This window comes from Larimichthys crocea, chromosome XXII (assembly GCF_000972845.2).
Source record: "Larimichthys crocea isolate SSNF chromosome XXII, L_crocea_2.0, whole genome shotgun sequence".
In the NCBI taxonomy this organism is placed as follows: Eukaryota; Metazoa; Chordata; class Actinopteri; family Sciaenidae; genus Larimichthys; species Larimichthys crocea.
The window spans coordinates 22269139-22290065 of NC_040032.1; the positions used below are offsets into that span (position 1 = coordinate 22269139).

At 36.8% G+C, this 20927-nt stretch overlaps 2 protein-coding genes across 2 annotated transcripts; one reads left to right on the forward strand and one right to left on the reverse strand.

Annotated features, from left to right (window-relative positions):
- Positions 1-350: 350 nt before the first annotated feature.
- On the reverse strand, positions 351-7262 carry cdx1b (caudal type homeobox 1 b). The gene is made up of 3 exons (XM_019276228.2): positions 6467-7262; positions 1215-1363; positions 351-927 (listed from the first exon to the last, which is right to left on the reverse strand). Exons 1-3 carry the CDS (start codon positions 6960-6962, stop codon positions 685-687), a joined length of 888 nt encoding a protein of 295 aa, XP_019131773.1. The 5' UTR covers positions 6963-7262; the 3' UTR covers positions 351-684.
- Positions 7263-14135: 6873 nt separating this feature from the next.
- On the forward strand, positions 14136-18390 carry taf9 (TAF9 RNA polymerase II, TATA box binding protein (TBP)-associated factor). Its single transcript, XM_010748176.3, has 7 exons — positions 14136-14259; positions 15947-16028; positions 16366-16502; positions 16599-16733; positions 16809-16890; positions 17227-17340; positions 18012-18390. The coding sequence occupies exons 1-7, from the start codon at positions 14224-14226 to the stop codon at positions 18167-18169; spliced, it is 744 nt and encodes a 247-aa protein (XP_010746478.1). The 5' UTR covers positions 14136-14223; the 3' UTR covers positions 18170-18390.
- The last annotated feature ends 2537 nt before the right edge of the window (positions 18391-20927 follow it).

Genomic DNA, 20927 nt, shown 5'->3' on the forward strand with positions numbered 1-20927 from the left:
GGAGTGTTTCTATTGTTCAGTAACTTTGATTTAAAAAAAAAATTGTTTAACGAAATATCTGAAGGGGAAAAACACTTCCAGAACCAGCAGCTCCTCACAGTATGATCCGGATCATGTGCAATGATTGTGTATTTTATCGTCCTCCACAGGAAACTTTCTTACTGAAGCAGGATATATGTTTTTCTTTTTCTCTTTCTTTCTTTTTTTATGTCATCAAGCTAAAAGCAGACATCTGGAAACTGGATTTACCCTTAAAATCCCTCTTTTTAAGTAGCTTTTTAAAAAAACACATTTCATTTTCCACACTGTCTGACGTCTATATATATATATATATATATATATGTTGCAGAGTAAGATTCACACCCAAGACATGGCTGTATCATTCCATCAAATGGATATATTCAACATGGTCTTGTGCCTCATTTTGGGATCTTTGGGAACTTTATTTTCACCTGAGAGCTCGAGATGTGATCAAAACAGGCTGAATTTCCTGATCACAGCGAGGAACAACAAATGTACTATCGCTGCACGGTGACGTCACCCATCCACATTCTCTCAAAATTTTAACAAGCTTTTTAGCTTTAAGATGGTGGACAGAAAGTTTGACAAGAGAGCGGGATGTGACATGCAAAGTTTTTTAGTCCACATCCCTGACATCAGCGTCCAATAAAATGTCTCTTTCTCTCAGTACTCCTCTTTGATGTTCAAAGGTAGGGAGGAAGGGGACACCAGCCCGTTGCTGCCGCTGCTGCTTGTCACCATGGCGACACTGTTCCCACCGTTTCCGTGAAGTCCGCCACCACCACCTCCTCCGCCGTTGCCGTTGGTGGGAGGGGTGGGTGTGGTCGTGGAGGAAGCTGGCTGCTGGAGCTTCTTCTTGTTGATCTTGCGCTCCTTCGCCCGGCGGTTCTGGAACCAGATCTTCACCTGGAGGAGAAGAAACCATGTTTTTATTTGTATTCAGACAAATGAATCTGAATATCTGCAGGATTAAGGAAAAACATATTCACGTGTTTTAATCTATTTACTATAAATAAAGTTCATTTCACTTCAATCACAGGCTTGTTGGAGGAGCAGGAGCCCAGTTTCAGTGTCAATGCTAGTATTGCTTTGTGCTAAATGCTATAATCCATCCAATAATTGTTGAGTTATTTAAGTCTGGATTTTGAGTCATTTTACATATACAATGTATGAGCATCTTGGTGTTGGTGTACCTGTCTCTCTGACAGGCCAAGCGATGTGGCGAGCTCCGCCTTCCTCCTGATGGTGATATATTTGCTGTAGTGAAACTCTTTCTCCAGCTCCAGCCGCTGGTGGTCGGTGTAAACCACCCGGTACTTGTCTTTAGTCCGCGTTTTTCCATCTATAAAACACAGAAATATAACAGTTTACAGTGATGTCATTAGAGTATATAACATTGTGCTTGAAGACGATGAAAATGAAGGAAATCTGAATTCTAAGGTACACATTAGTGGTTCCCTACAAAAAAACACATTCCTCACGATCTCAGAGCTCATCGGCTATTGTTACGATTTAGCCTCTGGGGGAAACGGCGTTTCTTGTTTTTTCTCGTAGCCAATGGATATCTGGAAAACAGATACCCTGGCTAAGATGAAAAAGAGACATTTTTGCTAATCTGTATAAACAGATTTCTGCACGACTGAAGATAACTTTAAAAAAAACTGAATTGACGATAGCTGCTGGTGCATTTCAGCCAAAGCGTTCGCCTTTTGCTCTCCATATGGACTGTTGGAACCAAAACCTGCTCAAATATGATTGGTCAGTACTACAACCAGAACAATCAAATAATGGCCCCTCGCCTACAGATTTTGCATTATTATGCAGGTAATATTTATCTGTTCCTCTAAACTCACCATATTTCTTCAACCCTATTGAAGTTATTCTGATTATAGATCCCAAATTAACTTTTAATGCTAAATAAAGTGATCCCGTAAACCAAAACATTTCTGATATAACATTTTTTGATATATGCAAAGTGGTTCCTCCAGCTGTGAAGTGTCTAATCTGCCAGAAATACAACAGAAGAAGAAGAGGAGGAGGAAGAAGAAGTGGTTTTGCTTCATTTGTCTCTTAATGTTACTGTTGGTTGTTTATTTAGTTTACTTTTAATTAAATACTCTGAGTTCCCTCTGATGATACAGTGTATATGTTGCAGGCTTTTATTGTGGAAGGTAGAAAAAGGAAGGATCTGTGATGTTCCCTCCTGTTATTTTATAACCTCATAATTATTAAGGTCAGGCAGAAAGAATATAGTTCATGGTTATTAGGTGCTAATAGTTTCCTTTTGAACAGAACCACCCCCCTCATCGGGCCATATCAGGCCAGTCTTTTCCGATTACATGAAACATTTTTTATTCTGATTGGGCTTCAGTTTCGATTATTAACACAATATTAGAGTCACAGTTTGTAATTATAGCAACCTCTAAAATTATTTTAAAACTCACTGTGACTTCAACATGATGAATGAGTCTACTTCAACGGCACAAAATCACACCAACTGTTAGTATGTAAAAGGTGAATGAAGCGTATAGAGTGGTAGTATTTTATATTATGTGCTATAAACTGGTCACATAAAAGAAATGTGGACAGACTGATGTGTCTGTGTGTTCTCACCATGACTCCTGTATTCAAATAGACAACCTGCCTCCACTGGATTTGCATAAACTGAACCCTATCTGTTCGTTCATGGACTGTTCAGTGTTCACAAGTTACTGTTGAACCTCAACATCTGTTAAAACTGCATCACTGACCAACTGATCAATATGTAAAGTTAATTTAACATACAAGCTCTATAACTATATATATAGAGAGAGAACTGTTAGCATTTAGCACTGTGCATCACAGAGCTGCATATAGACTGGGAGTCTGGTTTTATAGCGTGTTTGAAACACATCAGAACAGAAGAAACAAGGAAGAAACACCACAAAGTGTAATTCTGACTATTTTTCACCACCTGTGCCAACCAAACCAAACTTTTGAACCAATCATCCCATCAATCAACCAACCATTCAACCAATCATCCAACCAATCAACCATTCAACAAATCATCCAACCAACCAACCAACCATTCAACCAATCAACCATTCAACAAATCATCCAACCAACCAACCAACCATTTAACCAATCATCCAACTAACCAACCATTCAATCAATCATCCAACCAACCAACCATTTAACCAATCATCCAACCAATCACCCAACTAACCAACCAACCAACCAACCATTCAACCAATCATCCAACCAATCACCCAACCAACCAACCAACCATTCAACCAACCAACCAACCAACCAACCAACCAACCAACCAACCAACCTTTTAGCCAATCACCTAACCAACCAACCAACCATTCAACCAATCATCCAACCAATCACCCAACCAACCAACCATTCAACCAATCACCCAACCAACCAACCAACCAACCAACCAACCATTTAACCAATCATCCAGCCAATCACCCAACTAACCAACCAACCAATCACTCAACCAACCATTTTACCATACAACCACCCAATCAACCAAAAATAAAGTAAAAAAAACAAAAAACAAACAAACATCATACATTATGGTAGCTCCCCTGGTGGAGCGTGCACCTTGTGTACTAAGGTTTAAGTTCTTTCCACAGCAGCCGACTCGATTCCAATCTGGAGCCCTTTGCTGCATGCCATCCCCTCTGTCTCAGCCTCTTTCCTGTCTATCTGAAGTGTCAAATAAAGGCATAAAAAGCCCCAGCCCCCCAACAAAGAGCAGCATGAAACAGAAACCTAAAGAAATACCCAATGAAGATACGATAAACTTCTTAATTAACAATAAAAACAGCAGAAACACTGACCAACACTTGGTTGTGTTCAGATTCATTAAAAAGCCTTCAGGTCTCTTTAACACGCTGTGATTCAATATTAACACTAAACACACAACAGTTAAATAAGTCTCTCTTTGTTAAACACACATACCGTCTGTCCTCTAATCGGTCACCAGGGCGAATTACAACTCAAACATTTTAGTTTGGGGGCGAACATCTGTCTGAACTGTCGACTTTCTGCTTCATTTGTCAGAAAGTAAAAACCAACAGTTTGATAAAGAGCAGAGGACATCGCTAATGAAGGATTGTAAGTCAAAGAGAGAGAGAGAGATGTTTACTCTGCACACAGAACACACACTGAAGTACAGTAACTACAAACTCATCGTTGTGATGCCTTAAAGAAATATTACTACTAATCATTACTACTGATATTATCATTATTATTTGTTTAATTTGGACAGGCTAGCAGTTTCTCCCTGCCTCCAGTCTTTTTGCTAAGCAAGCTAAGTAAACCAAATCTCCCTTCCTATCACTCGTTGATGTGATTTTTAAAGACTGCCGACTTCATCCACCCGTTTGATTGTCATCTTTTTTTTATGTCTGGCTTTTATGTTCTTCACAGCTTCATTCAGACATGACTGAACATTCACATGAGAGTGATATTGTTGTTGATTCTACACTTTTTTACCACTCTGTGATGGAGAACACTTGATTATTTTCTCCATGAATCGATTGATTGGTTTGAAAAAGTTCATGGAAAAATGAGAAATGCCATCATAATTAACCAGAATCCAAAAGAGACACCTTTACAACGCTTGTTTTGTCCAACCAACAGTCCAAACCCTCAATATTATTACAAATAGTACCTTGATTGTTTCCCTTCTCTGGTAGTTGTTAAAAAAGCGTCAGCTAAATGACTAAATGTAAATATATTCAAATGATTTAAAGGAAAAGCTGAAAATCTGGAACCACGAAAAAAACATGAAAAAATGACTTCAGGTCATCAAAAGAGTTGATCATTGATTTTCTGTCAATACATTAATTGATAAATGGACTAATGGCTTCAGCTGTACTCATTTAAACTGTTCTTTAATTTAGATCAAAATATCAGACTTTATAAACTGTTCATGTGTAAAGTAAGTAAAGCTGACAGAGTAGAAAGAACCTCAAATGTGTGCTGAAGTACAGTAAAAGTAGCTACATTCCTCCACTACATGTTTATCTACATTTATAGAAAAGGAATTAAACCAAAATGTAGAATTTAAAAAGACTTGACTTGAAGACTGCTCGTCTTTGGAAACACTGACTAAAAAATCTCTCAACAGCCACAAAAAGACCAAAATGTTCAGTGCGTTCGATTTATAATATTCATAACTATGTTTTCATTAGTGTACTGTATAATCCCCTTACAATGAGTCTTTTATATCTACAGCGGCCCTCCTCTATGTTTCTACAGTAGCCCAAAATGGTAAAACAAAAATGAAATAATTTGTTTCATACTCACTTACTCGAGTAAAGAAGTTTAATCTGTACTTTAGAGTTTTTGTTTGCACAAATATCTGTAGTTAACTGTATATAAAGTAGTTAGAAACCATGCTAAATGGAACATGCAGCAGGAATATTAATCCAAAAACTACTTGAAGTACTTTATCGAAATCAGAGTACTTCTTCCACCTGTAACTGAATCAGGTGAAATTTGAAAGCCGTCTCACACACACACACACACACACACACACACACACACACACACTTCAAAGTGGGAACTTTCTTGTAAACTCTTGTTTTCTCCGCCCTGAAACAAGCGGAGGACAAAGGCGACGCTCCGCCGCCCGGAGTCACATCCAGTGAGGGGAAACATTAACATGACAACGGCTTCACACGTTTGATCCGCGGCGGGACGACACGGTGGGAAAAAAGAGATTTCACATGAAGATCACATGCACTTTATATTTTAGAGGCCAAAGGTTTCTACTTTTATTTATTTAGTTATTTAGTTAGTTAGTTAGTTAGTTATAGATTAAATGTTTTTAATAAAACTATATTAATCATTTTAAATTATACTTCCGAAAAACAGAAATGTGACAGAACGAAAATTAAGTTTGAAAAAAGGGCATTATTAATTATTATTAATAATAATATCATCATCATCATTATTATTATTGATGAAATAAATATAAATGGGTTGTTTTAATATATTTTTATAAATATATATTGGGAATAAAATAGTCAATACACACACATTTACTAATTTATTTATTTTTATTTTATTTTATTATCGTTTTCATTATTATAAGAACAATTTATTCACTAATTTATTAATGATCGATTAATTGATAATTAAATTATCGCCTGATATCAAACTTATACAATTATAACTGTATTTTCATTTGATTTATTATGATTTATATTTAAATTGTGAGGTGTCGACATGAAGAATATATAGTAATAATAGGGGTTTGACCTGAAGGCTCAGTGTTTGATATCACATGCGGTCACATTTGAGTATCACTCCGCTGTCTGCGTCATATTAAAATATTAAACCGTCTAAATTATCTGAATTAAAGAGCAGCAGTTGTTCAATAAGAGTATAATATTGATTATTGGTCTGAGACCTGCAGGTCGTAAAGGTCGTCAGGTGGTCTTACTTGGGTTGGTGGGCGGTGCGGAGCTGCGTCTTATCCACTCGTACGGGTTCCTCCTCTGCGGGGATCCAGGCGACAGCTGCCCCGAGGATGTGTTAAGGGAGGCGGGCAGCATCGCGGGCGGCTGCCCGGCGAACTCCGGTGGGCTGAACCCCAAGGTGGGACCCACCGAGCCGGGCACGGTGGACGCCGGGGGGCCCCCAGCTGCTGCTGCCGCGGCTGCTGCCGCGTAGTGATGGGATGACCACTCATCCCGTGTGGGTGGAGGAGGGTAAGCCGGGCTCCAGCCGCCTGTGCCCGGGCCGACCTGCTGAGACGGGTGCAGGTCGTTATTGATGCCGTGATGATGGTGGTGGTAGCCGGCGAAGTCTGAGTACTGCGGCGGGGCAGGGACCGCGAAGTTCTGCGGACTGAGGCTGAGGCCCGGGTGGCGGGTCACCGGGTTCTGGTGAGGGTACATTGTTGGGTCCTTATCCAGCTGCAGGTAGCTTACGTACATCTTTCCAGGTGAGGGGACTCCCTCAGCATACGGCGGATCCAGCCTGCCTCTCTGTCCCCCCTCTCTGCCTCTCACCTGGTCTACAGGTAAAGTGAGCTTCAGAGTGTGTGCACGCTCTCTACCTGTCCACACCTCCACCTGTTCCCTCTCCCCCTCTCTCTCTCTCTCTCTCTCTCTCTCTCTCACTCTTTCTCTCTCTGTGGTTTCTCCATCAGCTGCCAGTTAAAAACTGCTGCAGTCACATGACCTGTTTTATTGCTCTTATCTCCCCCTCCTCCCTCTCTAATTCTCTTCCTCCTCCTCCACCTCCACCTGTCACCAGATGTTTTTATCCACTGAATTAAACCCTGAGAAGAAATACTAGCTGACCCCCACCCACTCATCCCCTTCCCGGCCTGCAGTGTCTCTCCGCCGGCCCCCATTTGCATGACAGTCCGCTGCTGCACTTCAAAGGCCGCCATCAAAGAGAGGAGACACGCGGACAAACGACGTGACGAGCCGAAGAAAGAAAAGCAAACATGTCGTCAGTCAGAGTGACGGCAGGTCAGACTCACTCATCCATTCATTTATTCATTAATTGTTTCATTTACTTCGCTTATCTTCACATCAAATGTGTCATTTATTCTCATAGAAAACATACATGTAATATATATGATATATAAATAAACAATACAAACAAACTATACAATAAAGCTCAATACAAGGCAACACAGTACACCTGACCAGTACGAATACTAATACTGCAGTAGTGGTATGTAGGAGTAATAATGATCCTTTTTACTATGCACTGATGAAGTAATGATATTTTAAGGTAAATAAATTGGGACTATTGTTGTTGATTCTACACTTTTTTACCACTCTCTGATGGAAAACACCTGATTATTTTCTCCATGAATCGATTGGTTGGTTTGAAAAAGTTCATGGAAAAATGAGAAATGTCATCATAATTAACCAGAATCCAAAAGAGACACCTTTACAACCAGCAGTCCAAACCCTCAACATTATTACAAATAGTACCTTGATTGTTTCCCTTCTCTGTAAGTGGTAAAAAGCGTCAGCTAAATGACTAAGTGTAAATATATTCAAATGATTCAGAGGAAAAGCTGAAAATCTGGAACCACCAACTTTTTTGACGTGAAAAATTACTTCAGGTCATCAAAAGATGATCAGCTGTACTCATTTTAATTTAGATCAAAATATCAGACTTTATAAACTGTTCATGTGTAAAGTAAGTAAAGCTGTCAGAGTAGAAAGAACCTCAAATGTGTACTGAAGTACAGTAAAAGTAGCTACATTCCTCCACTACATGTTTATCTACATTTATAGAAAAGGAATAAAACCAAAATGTAGAATTTAAAAAGACTTGACTTGAAGACTGCTCGTCTTTGGAAACACTGACTAAAAAATCTCTCAACAGCCACAAAAAGACCAAAAATGTTCAGTGTGTCCAATTTATAATATTCATAACTATGTTTTCATTAGTGTACTGTATGAACCACTTACAATGAGTCTTTTATATCTACAGCGGACCTCTTCTCTTTCTACAGTAGCCCAAAATGGTAAAACAAAAATTAAATAATTTGTTTCATACTCAAGTAAAGAAGTTTAATCTGTACTTTAGAGTCTTTGTTTGCACAAATATCAGTTAACTGTATAAAAACAGTTAGAAAGCATGCTAAATGGAACATACAGCAGGAATATTAATCCAAAAACTACTTTGAGACATAAAAATAAAATAAAAACTTTTCATATGAAAAAAATATATACTGCATATAACATTTGTTTATAAGAAGTTTATGTAATAAAATGTTTTCAATCTGACAAAAAACAACAACAATTATAATAATGATAATAATAATAATATAATTTATCATATCATGTCTAAATCATTATTTATATTTCTAGATATATTTTATTTTATTAATATTTAATGGACTTAGAATTTTAGGAGTAACTTTTTAAACATATAACCATGGACATATTTTTCAAGTATATATAGTATATATACAAGTAAAAATGTAAATAGAGGTTTTATAGAAATAAGACATACAGAACTACAAATAAAGATAAAACAAACTGAACTTAAACTTAAAATCAAAATAAAGCAAACAAGAGAGAAGATGATGAGGTCTCAGTGGACAACAAACAAGGAAGGACATACAACACATGTGTATCTTACACCCGTACATATATAAGCATGCGAGTGGTACAAAACAGAAACTGAAAAATCTAATCTAAATAAAACAACATTGAAAGAACAGCAACAGAGTAACTTTTAACATACTTTAATATCTATTAAAGACTAAAGATCACATCCATAATCCTCTCGAAAAGTTTTCAAGGTACAGAAACCAAGGATCCTGAATGTCCATGGTTGTGTTTCTAAAGTTACTCCCTCTAAAAATTCTAATAGTTGGATCTATAATTTATAATTTATAATTTACATATTTATAAAACAAAACTTCTTTGTTACACGTTAAAACAGTCAATAGGAAATAGAGGTTGTTTGTTATTTTTAGTCTGAAACAAAAAGTATAAAACATGTATTTTCACTTCACATGAAAATGTTTTACTTTACATGTTTAGGTCTTCTTCACATCTCAGAGTTTATAACTGTATCGTCCCTCATTAAATAAATCAGTTATAATAAATGAAGTCATTGACAAGTACAGTGTTGTCACTGTGTAGTACGGCTGCTTTTACTTGAAATGACTTTACATGATCACACAACTGTTTTATAATTTGATGATTTGATTTTATATATTTTGTGTTTTCATAAAGTTTTACAAGCTGAGGGACAAAACATCCACCTGAACACAAGGTGAAAGTTAAAATTTTAAGTCTTTCTTCTCATGTGATCAATTTATTGACATTAAATTCACTGTTTGTTTGTTTTCACTGTTAAACTTTTAAATACAGATGGAATCAATCAATTCAACTAAAATAAAACATGAAATGCAAACAGAATTCAGTAATAAAATGCAAAAAATAACTCTTTGCTCTGTTAATATTAGTTCATATTTATGTATTCATAGTATGATTTTATTTTTTATTCACAGCAAACCATCCATTTTCCTGCTGCTTCTTCCTCTTCATCAAAATTAGATTATTATTGTTATAATATAACTGCATGACTATTAATACTACTACTATATGAAATATGTTGTTTTCTGTTTTTAATGTGTTGTTGGTACAAATGTGTTATTTAATAAAAACAATCATAACATTGATTGATAAATTGTTGGTTTGTTTGTTTTTTTACAAACACATCATGTCAAACTAAAATAAAAATAAAAAATAAAAAATCTGTTGACAGAAACAAATCAAACAAACAAACAAATCAATTACAAAAAGCACACACACACACACACACACACACGCAGGGAGCAGGAGGTCACCTGGAGGTGAACTGAAAGTAAAAGTACTAATACATACTATGAAAATACTACACCAGTAAAATACCTGCATGTCGTATTATGATAATCTATGTATTATTTTAGTATTGATGTCGCAGTAAGTGTTTTTATCCTACCTGATGTTTTTGGATTAATGCTCCTGCTGCTTTCATTTGTGTGTATTTCACTGCTGTAGATGTTGAAGGTTGAGCTCATTTTAATGACTTTATATACTGTTGGCTAGTTTGATCTACAACAATGCATCACGGTCTATAATCATATATATATCCTGTGAATATTACGTCTGTTTTTCATGTAAATAGTGTCACTATATATATGTTTACCTGTCGACCTCCTTGTTTTCAGCCGTATTTATGTCTACATCGAAGAGCAAAGTGAAGCTAAGTCAAACTTTTTCAAGCCTTTTATTTCATGAAGCTCTCACGAATGACTGAAAGTCACTTCCAGATTTCGCCCATTCAGGCGTCACTCCCCATCAGCATCTCAACACCTCCTCTTCCTGGAGGTCTAAAACTCCTGTGGTACAAACACAAACACTCCCACGGTGCTCTGAGCTCACAGCCCAGCTAACAAACTGAGCTAACAGCAGCTACAGACGGCAGCAGTTTCATATTTACACTGAATCTGGCGCTGCAGCAAATCGTTGCTGGGTTTTTTGGCAGCGATGAACATAACCGCTGTGAAGCAATCGGGCAATAACTTTTTATTTCTCTGATTAACCAGCTTTATTGATGTATGTGCTCGCTCTCTCTCATTCACTGTGTCCGTCGACCAATGGTCTGTCTCTTTCTCTCTCTCAAACCATTGCAGACAAACCAACTTAAACTTCTTTGTGTCGCTATTTTGAGTCAGACTCAGATTTAGAAGCTGGGTACATGAAATAAACAAAGCCAGAACACAACAGGTAGAGTTGTATTTTCACCACAGTGCCGAATTCCTGTCTTTAGTGTCCACGAGGAAACTCTGAAAATCATAGAGAGTTGAGGCAGAGCAGTCAGAGGACCTCAGCGGGAAAACCAGAAAACATTTTCTCCATAAAATCTGAAATAATTGGTGGTGTGTGTAAAGCATTACGTAGCCCACAGTGTGACATTCACACATTCACATGCACTATAAAACATGTCTGTAGATTTTACAGTGAAAAACCGCTAATTGACAGTAAAATATGCCATGAAGTATGAGTGTGTTTTACCCTGTACAGTAAACCGTGTGTCATATTAACAAACCATGTTAAGAGAATTTATACAGACTAAAGTTGTATTTCTTATTAGAGATGGTACAGTAAAACACTGTAATGCCATACTTTACAGTCTTTTATTGTAATGGTTTTTTCACTGTAAAATCTAGAGACATTTTTTTTAAATATGGAATAAAACGCCAACCTTAAACTTGAAATAGTATTACCAGTATTTTAAGGTGACATTCTGGCAACCACAACTTTTTACTGTAAAAACAAGTTTGTTTTCTCTCTTTGCAGTGTGATTACAAGTCAGTGTAGCATGAGCATGATTTAAAATCTGTTATTTTATGGTAGAACAGGAGCATCAGTTTGGATGGATGGAAGAGCATCAAGTGTCTCCAGAGAAAACTGAATCTTTTACACCTGTACCTGCACACGTAGCATTACACAGACGTTCTTCATGTTCTCCACCTTCACATGTTAGAACACAGCGGCTGCTGTTTGACATGCTGTGAGTCAACAGTTTTATCATTTACATTTAAATAAAGTCTTTTGTAAGCATTAGTCATCTGGAGAGATGAGGCAGCGGCTTCTCTTCTAATGGCCTTGTTTGCTTGAGTCAGTGATACGACTCGAAACAAACCGTCTTTTATGACCTCCGAGAAGTTTCCTTATCAGCTCTGCTCACAATTAACCTCTTCATTTCCATTTAATTTAATTAATTCATCTGTATTAAACACTCTTAACTATTCCTGGATCTGTTCTTATGAAATGTGCCACAAACAAAGTCAAGTTTTTGCAGTTTTCACTTCATTCGTTTTCATCTCATTTCTTATTCATAAAAATGTGGAGAAAATTTTTAAGAAAATATTTTAATGGCTGTTTATGGTAGTATTTTCTGATTTATGGAGTGACAAAAAGAGATATTCAAAATTCCCTCTATAAAAACCTTTGACTTTAACATGTGAACAAAATTAAACCAAATTTTTGTACCCAACATTATTTAGCATCTTTGAATAGAAAATTTCAGAAAATTGTGATAGCTACATGACAACGTTACAGTATTTTGACAACATGAAGCTGACAATATTACAGTACTACATGAAGTCTGAGTGAGTACCTGTGTATTTTTAGTGGGATTTTGAATGCAGTAATTATTATTGACCTTGTAGTATTGGTACTTTTATTTAAATAAAGGATCTTATTCCAGCACTGAATGATTATTGTTTACAATGTTCATTGTTCATGTACAAATACAAGAAGTACAAAAGTCGAAACATGTTGAACATGTTTTCCTGTAGCGCCCCCTGCAGGCCGTGTGCTTTTAATGCTCACAGGGGACAATTTACTGATTCAATCCTTTAAATACATTTTACTGATTATAATTTTACTTCAGTAACATGTTCAATACTTGTATCATAATATATACTATAAAATTGTACAGCGTGGTGCTGGTACTTTTACTTTTTAACTACACAAAGCTGGCAATACTACGGTACTTTTACTACTTGAAACTAACGATATTACAGTTATTTTACTGCTTGTGGTTGACAATACTACTAACACATGACAATAATAGATGGATAGAGGATACAAAGTGTACTATCATGTTTGCATGTCTACCTACTGGTGCTGGTTATTGTACACTCTTTGTGATAAATGTGACACAGACACACAGCACGGAAAATAAAGTTTAAACAAAAGTCATTAAATATTCCAAAACTAAAATGTATCATCTAATAAATAATATTTTTTTGTACCACTTGTGTGCTTATATATGTACGGATGTAAAGTACACATGTATTGTACACCCTTCCTTGTTTGTTGTCCACTGAGACTTCATCGTCTTCTCTCTTTATAGGTTTGCTTTATTTTGATTTTAAGTTTAAGTTTGTTTTATCTTTATTTGCAGTTCTATATCTTTTTTCTATAAAACTTATATTTACACTTTTACTTTTATATATACAATATATACTGCATATCTTGAAAAAATATGTGCATGTGTTTCTAAAGTTACTAATTTTACTTCAGCAACATGTTCAATACTTACTACACAAAGCTGACAATACTACAATACTTTTACTACTTGAAACTGACAATATTACAGTTATTTTACTGCTTGTGGTTGAGATAGATAGATAGATAGATAGATAGATAGATAGATAGATAGATAGATAGATAGATAGATAGATAGATAGATAGATTACTTTATTAATCCTCAAAGAGGAATTAGGTCGCCATCTGGTATATTTTATTTCAATAAAATACAGTAGGATAAAAATACTGAGGTAGTGTTATGGTTAGTAACAGTATATAGTAATGATAACAGTATGTTTTACTACTTGAAACTGACGATATTACAGTTATTTTACTGCTTGTGGTTGACAGTACTACTAACACATGACAATAATAGATAGATAGATAATATCAACAACAACAATAATAGACAATACTACAGAGCTTTTACACCATGAAGCTGACAACCTTATAGTGTGTGTACTACTTGAAGCTGATAGTACTACAGTACTTTCATGTTACTGTAGTACTCCTTCCATTGTTTTCATTGTGGGTGTTTCGATCGCGTCTGTCTGTAATCTCGCGAGAGTTCCCGCCTCTGCTCGGCGTGTGAAGACGCTCCAGCTGAGGGAGGGACAGAAAAATCAAAATGTCTGCTCCGAAAACCATCCCTAAAGACGCTCAGGTAACGCTCTGAAAAACGGCGATTATCACAGCGAACGTGTCGCGGAAGCTGCGGTTTGAGGTGTGATGTTTAAATCTCGTCGTTGACGCGAACAAAGCGACGAGTTTGTGCTGTTTTTTTTATTTTCTACGTGGAGGTGCTAACGGCGGCTAGCCTGTGAGCTAACGTTGGCGCCGTTCACCACAGTGGACAGCGGCTAGCCTGTTAGCCTGTTAGCAGCTGCTCACACACTGTGTCCTGATATTTGTCGAGTTTATTATTTATTGCTGACACTAATGGGCATGTTGGCGAGCTTCACCCGACTCTATGGCACTGAAACACCGTGAAAACATTGAGACAGGTGCCTCAGATCAGCACAGATAAACAGTGTTGCTGCACAGGTGTGTCACCTCCTCTTTAAATTAGATTAAATATACTTTATTCATCCCAACACGGGGAAATGTACTCGTTACAGCAGCAGAGGAAAGTGTAGCATACACTACAGAATTAGAAAAAAAGTAGAGAAGGCAAAAAAAACCCAAAACACAACAGACAGAAATATCAATAACCTGCAGAATAAACACGAAAAACAACAGGTGTAAGTTTGATAGTTTTGCACAGGAAAATACATTTTTAAAATCATGAGAAGGGTGACAAATAATACACACTACAACCTGGATGGATTAAACACAAAAAAAACAATATTAAATTTAGTTTTATTCATAAAAATCGACATCTCATGAGCAGAAAAACAGATTTTCTCCTTTGATAATGAAAGTCATCATTAGGCGTAGTTTTGTTACCTGCTTGAGTTTTCGTCTCATCTGAAGATTGATTAAATTAAAAATAAACAGTGATGATAGCTGATTTTAATCCGAGGAGGTGAATGAAAAAGTGCCTCAGCCTTCAAAAAACTGTCTATCTATCTATACCCTTGTATCTTACACTCGTACATATATAAGCATGCAAGTAGTACAAAACAGAAACTGAAAAATCTAATTTAAATAAAACTAAACTGAAAGAACAGCAACAGAGTTACTTTTAACATACTTTAATATCTATTAAAGACTAAAGATCAAGGTACAGAAACCAAGGATCTTAAAAATCTCAAAAATCCTGATAGTTTGATCTATAATTTATAATTAATAACACATTTATGAAACAAAACGTCTTTGTTACACGTTAAAACAGTCGATACGAAATAGAGGTTGTTTATTATTTTTAGTCTGAAACAAAAAAGTACAAAACATCTCAAAAAACAAGGACAGGGGACGTCACAGAGACTACGTCCAGGTTTTAGACGCCACCTCCTCCTGTCAGTCAGTCGATCAATAAGAAATGTATTTTAAGATTTAAACATATGGAAAACAGTATTCATTAGTGTTTCGTTGTCTTAAAATGAGCTCTTTGTATCTACAGTGAGAGCGACCACCGTTTTTCTACAGTAGTCCAGAAGGGACAAACCAAACACTGATCTAGATTTGAACTCTTGCTTTTTATATGAGTTTTTCTAACATGTTTCGAAGGAGAGGGGTGACACGTGGGATCAATTTGGTTGCAATCTGCAACTGCTAGGTGCCACTAAATCCTACACACTGGACCTTTAATTTTTTTTTTAAAAACCAACTGATCGATTTAATGATGGACACATTAATCAGCTGTTTTCATTATGGATTTTTCTGATTAAAGGTTTTTGTCTTTGCTGCAGGTGATGATCCAGATCCTGAAGGACATGGGGATCACAGAGTACGAGCCCCGAGTCATCAACCAGATGTTGGAGTTCACCTACAGTGAGTTCAGAGCAGATGAGCGCTACAGGAGCCTGAAATGGACATGAAGCTTGAAGGCAGTTTGCGTGTGTTGTTAAAGGTTCAGGTTTAGACCTGGACTGGTCCCACATAGTTTTTAATAGTGGCCTGAACAAGATCGAGAGATGGATGTACATTTTACGCTCTGTGTTTGAGCTGAACGTGAACTATCTTTTGTTTGATTCTCAGCTACAAACACCGCCATGTCGTGTGTAGTTGGCCGTAAAGTGTTACGTATTTCTCGCCAATCATGAAATAAAATCTAATAATCTGTGTGTATGAACAAAACATCAAATAACTCGGCTGTTTCCTTTCACAGGATATGTGACGACTATCATTGAGGATGCCAAAATCTACGCCACACACGCCAAGAAGTCCACGGTGGACGCTGACGACATCAAACTCGCCATCCAGTGTCGCATGGACCAGTCGTTCACCTCTCCGCCGCCACGAGATGTAAGCCACCACCGTCCTCGTGTGGCTGTTTTTAATGATTTTAATGAGTTTTAATGATCACGTGATTATCGGTTTTTAAATCTGCTCTGTGTTCAGTTCTTGTTGGAGGTGGCGAGGCAGAAGAACCAGACTCCTCTCCCGCTGATCAAACCGTACACAGGACCCCGTCTTCCTCCAGACCGCTACTGTCTGACAGCGCCCAACTACAGACTGAAGTCGGTCCAGAAGAAGGTAAAACTCAGACATGACGATCTGTGTTTCCTTTGAGTCTCGTAGCAGCTTTCTGAGGTGTGTTTGTTTCTTCAGGTGTCCACATCCGCTGGCAGGATAACGGTGCCTCGCCTCAGCGTCGGCGCCGTCTCCAGCAGACCGAGCACGCCGACCCTCGGTAAGTCTCAGGTCATGTGTCAAATGAATTCTGGGAAATGTAGGCACACACACAAACAGGTGGTTTAAAAAAAAAAAAGGACCGAAAGAGGTAGAATACACAAGTTAATTACCGACATTTGATCAGCAGCTGTTTTGATCTTTATTTTCATTAAGACAAGACAAACTTCGAAGTTTCCAAAGTACCGGTCTCAACAGATTTTTTTTTTTTTTTAGGAATTCAGGGGTCTTTCGGGGTCCTTAGTTTAGTTAGTTAGACATTGTTTGTGAACCCCATTATGCAGAAATATTCAACTCCACGCATTTAGCCTCATGTTGTGTTTTGTGTTGTCCACAGGAACTCCGTCGGTCCAGTCCGTCACCACTAAAGTCGGAACTCCGGTGTCTCTGACAGGTCAGAGGTTCACTGTGCAGATCCCACCACCTTCTCAGACCACCACCACCAAAACCAGTAAGAGCCTGTTACCATAAACCTGTTTAATATCAGAATACATTCAACGTGTCTAAAATCTAAAATCAGAAACGAAAACATCTAAAGTCATAAAAAGAGCAAAGTGAACTATTTGTTATACTTTTATGTGGCTTTGCTTAAAACTGTTTTTGAACATGAAATTATAAATATTTACTGCAGGTCCTTCCTGTTGAAGAAAGTATTTATTTAAACAAGTCAACACAAACCATTAAAACAGCAGATAAATAGAATTTTAAATAATCATATCTCTGTAGTAGCATTCACATTTTTAATATTAGATCATGTTTGAATTTATAATGCTTTAAATTGATCTATTAATTAATATTTAATACTTTACCTGCATCACACATTCTGACCACTAGAGTGCGTTCAACATCAGTAAAGAAGAAGTACTGCGTTCTTGGTAGCGTAGTAACTCTAGTAGCAGCTCTACCTACAGCAGTGACTTCTAGCATAATGTTGTAATCTAAAATATAGTATCTGTACTTAAGTTGTGTATTAATACACACAGAAATTGACTGTGTGTTACTGCTGTCTCTATAAAGTTAAGTAAAAGTTAGCCAAGACTTTTGTTCAGGATCTGGACAGTGTTGTTGGACCATCATGATCTGCTTCTGGCCTAACCCTCGTTACCTTTTTCGTCCTGACAGCCACACCGTCCACGCCTGCCGTCTCCAATGTCCTCATCAACCCGTCTCTTATCGGCTCCAAGAACATCCTCATCACTACCAACATGGTGTCGCAGAACACTGGCGGAGACTCGCTGAAGAGGAAGCACGAAGACGAAGACGACTACGATGCTTTATGACGACGGTCTTTTTAATATAAACCCGACACCGGGGCCTGGTCCAGGTCGTGGTCTTGTTACGAACTCATACTGTTTTCTAGAATGTTTGTTTAACCAGAGAAGTAGACGACACTCACCCTCCTTCTTCACCTGCAGTCGACCAGTTCAGCCAGTCTGCTGACAGGAAGTAGAACGTGCTCTGATGTCCCACTGATTCACAATAAACTGTTTTCAAAATAAAACATGAGCTGTGTTTTTCTTCTGTTATCAAACTATTTAAAGGACTAATGAGTGAAACATGGCTATATAAACACCTAATTTTCTTTGTTATGTCCTGTCTAGCTCTAAAAGTATTAAGTATAATCAGGAAAATGTGCTTTACTGGAGACACATTCAGTGTCTGATTATTAAAGTTAATTATTTTTCAACATGAAAATATAAAGTAATCTTTAAAAAAACAAATGATATCCCATCAAAAAGCTAAAAATACAAATGCATGGCCGATGTCTTTGTCTACATATGGTGCCTGGCTTAACTTGATCTATCTCCTCTACAGTGTTTGATATAAAGTCCACTAACTTAATGCTACTCTCCTCATAGGGTGTCAAATCACTGTAACACTGTTTAAGGACTGAAACAGTGCCTATTAGATTAGATTAATTTGAGCACACATGGAGGTTTGCAGGCGTATTTCCTTCCCTTCGTCCTCTTCTGACCATAGTTGAAGTCATGCCAACTCTTATCCAATCAAATTACTTGATTGGAATTAGCTATTGTATAATATAATAATATTATATATAGAGACGAGGAGAGAGAGAGAGAGAAAGAGCTGCAATAATTATGACTAAATTAATCTGCCAGATGTACTTCTGTATAGAGCTGCTCGTTGATGTACTGCGAGTTGGTTTTGACTTTTGGCCTGTCTGGTCACAAATGTTCTCGTATTCCAGCTAAACTGTAACTAAAATGTGAAAACATTAGAGGAGTGAAATAACGAACCTATCGCCTATTTTACTGATTTACAAAGTGAACATCATGCTGTGTCTGTGTGGAAGACTTGAAACTAGAGATTGAGACCATAAACCCATGAGGAAACTATTTATCGAGGGAATAAATTTAAGTGAGAACAACAATGCAGGTTTAAGACAGAAGCTCTGACTATTACAACATGTATGTTGCCATAAAAATTAAAAAATTTAACTTCTTTCCAACTCATTTTTGGTTCCTATTTATAAAAGAGACTAAAACAAATGTTGGCAACAATAATATTATTTTGCTTTTACATATTTGAGGAATCATTTTCATACAGGCACTGGCAAGTTTCCTCTTTGATCAGACATGTTGTCTAACTTTGAGTTTTGTTTATATGTAATGTAAGTTATATCATACATAGTCAGAATGTAACATTTTAAAACAATTTATTTACATAATAAACAAATACTTATGTGCACTCAGATGTCAAATATGATCTGAAAAAAAATCTACAGACAAGTCTGGAAATTAGAAATGTAAACCGTGGTGGGACCCTGAACGTCTAAAACCAAATCTGATTGTTAAATATTTTAGCTCCGACTTCAGTTAAACATTTCAGATTACAGAAACAAAAACATTGTAACATATCGTGAAATTAATCACCAGACAGCAGCAGGAATCTGTTAGTTCATTTTGCCTTTAATAATAAAAAGAAAACTAAAATAAAAATCTCAAAATAAAAAATACATGGCAAAACAATAGACTCTTAAATGATTATGAGAATAATCATGGTCGCAATGATGATACAGTAGAAGTAATAATAATAATAGTCACAATAATAATAATAATAATAATAATAATAATAATAATAATAATAATCAGAAGCATAATAATCATAATTCTATCTTTTCTGGTGTTCGTCCCACCAGCAGAAATCACTTCCTGTTTTTATAGACATTATGGTAAGCATCGCACAGGCCGGGGCGTGGCACTTGTCAAAATATTTTCACACTTAGCAAAGTTACCCCACATATGCACGACAAAATAAGGACAGAATCACAGCTCGTACGATTCACAGCACTGCTTTAAAAAATAAAATAAAAAATAAAATAAAACCAAAAAAATAAAAACATGCTCCGTTTCTTTCTCTTCTTCTTTTTCTCTTCTTGGTGACTGTCGCAGCTTCGATGACTGAGTGAGTGAAGGAGGAAGGGAGGGACGTTTGCCAGTTTTTTGAGATTAAAAAACAAAAAAAACTTTTGAAAAAATGGCCAAGCGTCAAAACAACAACAAAAAAAGATCAACATTCTTCTTCATCTTCTCCTGAAATAAGCCAAAAACAACCAAACGTCTGCAGTTCTGTGGGTTTGTTTTGTCCAATGAAAGTGCAGTGCTCTTCTTGTGTCATGTGAAATGTTGATCTGTGCAGCTTTTATTTTGGAGGGGGTGGGATTAAAACACAAAACTCATCAAGAGACAAATTAGACGGCGACTAAACGAATGTTTAAAAGCCCCGAAACTTTGAGCCGCCTGTTTTTTTTTTTTGCTTTGTTTTTTTTTCTTCGTTGTTTTTTAAGAAACGAGCTGCTGAAGTCCTTCATCACGTCTGAGTTTGAATGGTTTGTAAGATGTCTGAGGAAAAGAGGAGGGAAACACTGCTGCTGTTTGCTTCATTTGAACCATCTCTGTTTTTTTTATGGCACTTTTACCATCTTAAAAGATAAAACCAGAAGATTACAGCCGACGTATCCGAGTTAAACTATCAGGATGAAACGTCTGAAGTGTTTGATAAAAAGCAGCAACGCTA

Excerpts from the sequence above, each read along its gene's own strand:
- cdx1b (XM_019276228.2), bottom strand. The coding sequence starts at position 6,962 with ATGTACGTAAGCTACCTGCAGCTGGATAAGGACCCAACAATGTACCCT. Across the intron at positions 1,364-6,466 it reads CGCACCGCCCACCAACCCAA|ATGGAAAAACGCGGACTAAA; the intron begins GTAAGACCACCT and ends TGTGTTTTATAG. Across the intron at positions 928-1,214 it reads TTGGCCTGTCAGAGAGACAG|GTGAAGATCTGGTTCCAGAA; the intron begins GTACACCAACAC and ends CTTCTCCTCCAG.
- taf9 (XM_010748176.3), top strand. The coding sequence starts at position 14,224 with ATGTCTGCTCCGAAAACCATCCCTAAAGACGCTCAG. Across the intron at positions 16,503-16,598 it reads CCTCTCCGCCGCCACGAGAT|TTCTTGTTGGAGGTGGCGAG; the intron begins GTAAGCCACCAC and ends CTCTGTGTTCAG. Across the intron at positions 16,734-16,808 it reads TGAAGTCGGTCCAGAAGAAG|GTGTCCACATCCGCTGGCAG; the intron begins GTAAAACTCAGA and ends TTGTTTCTTCAG.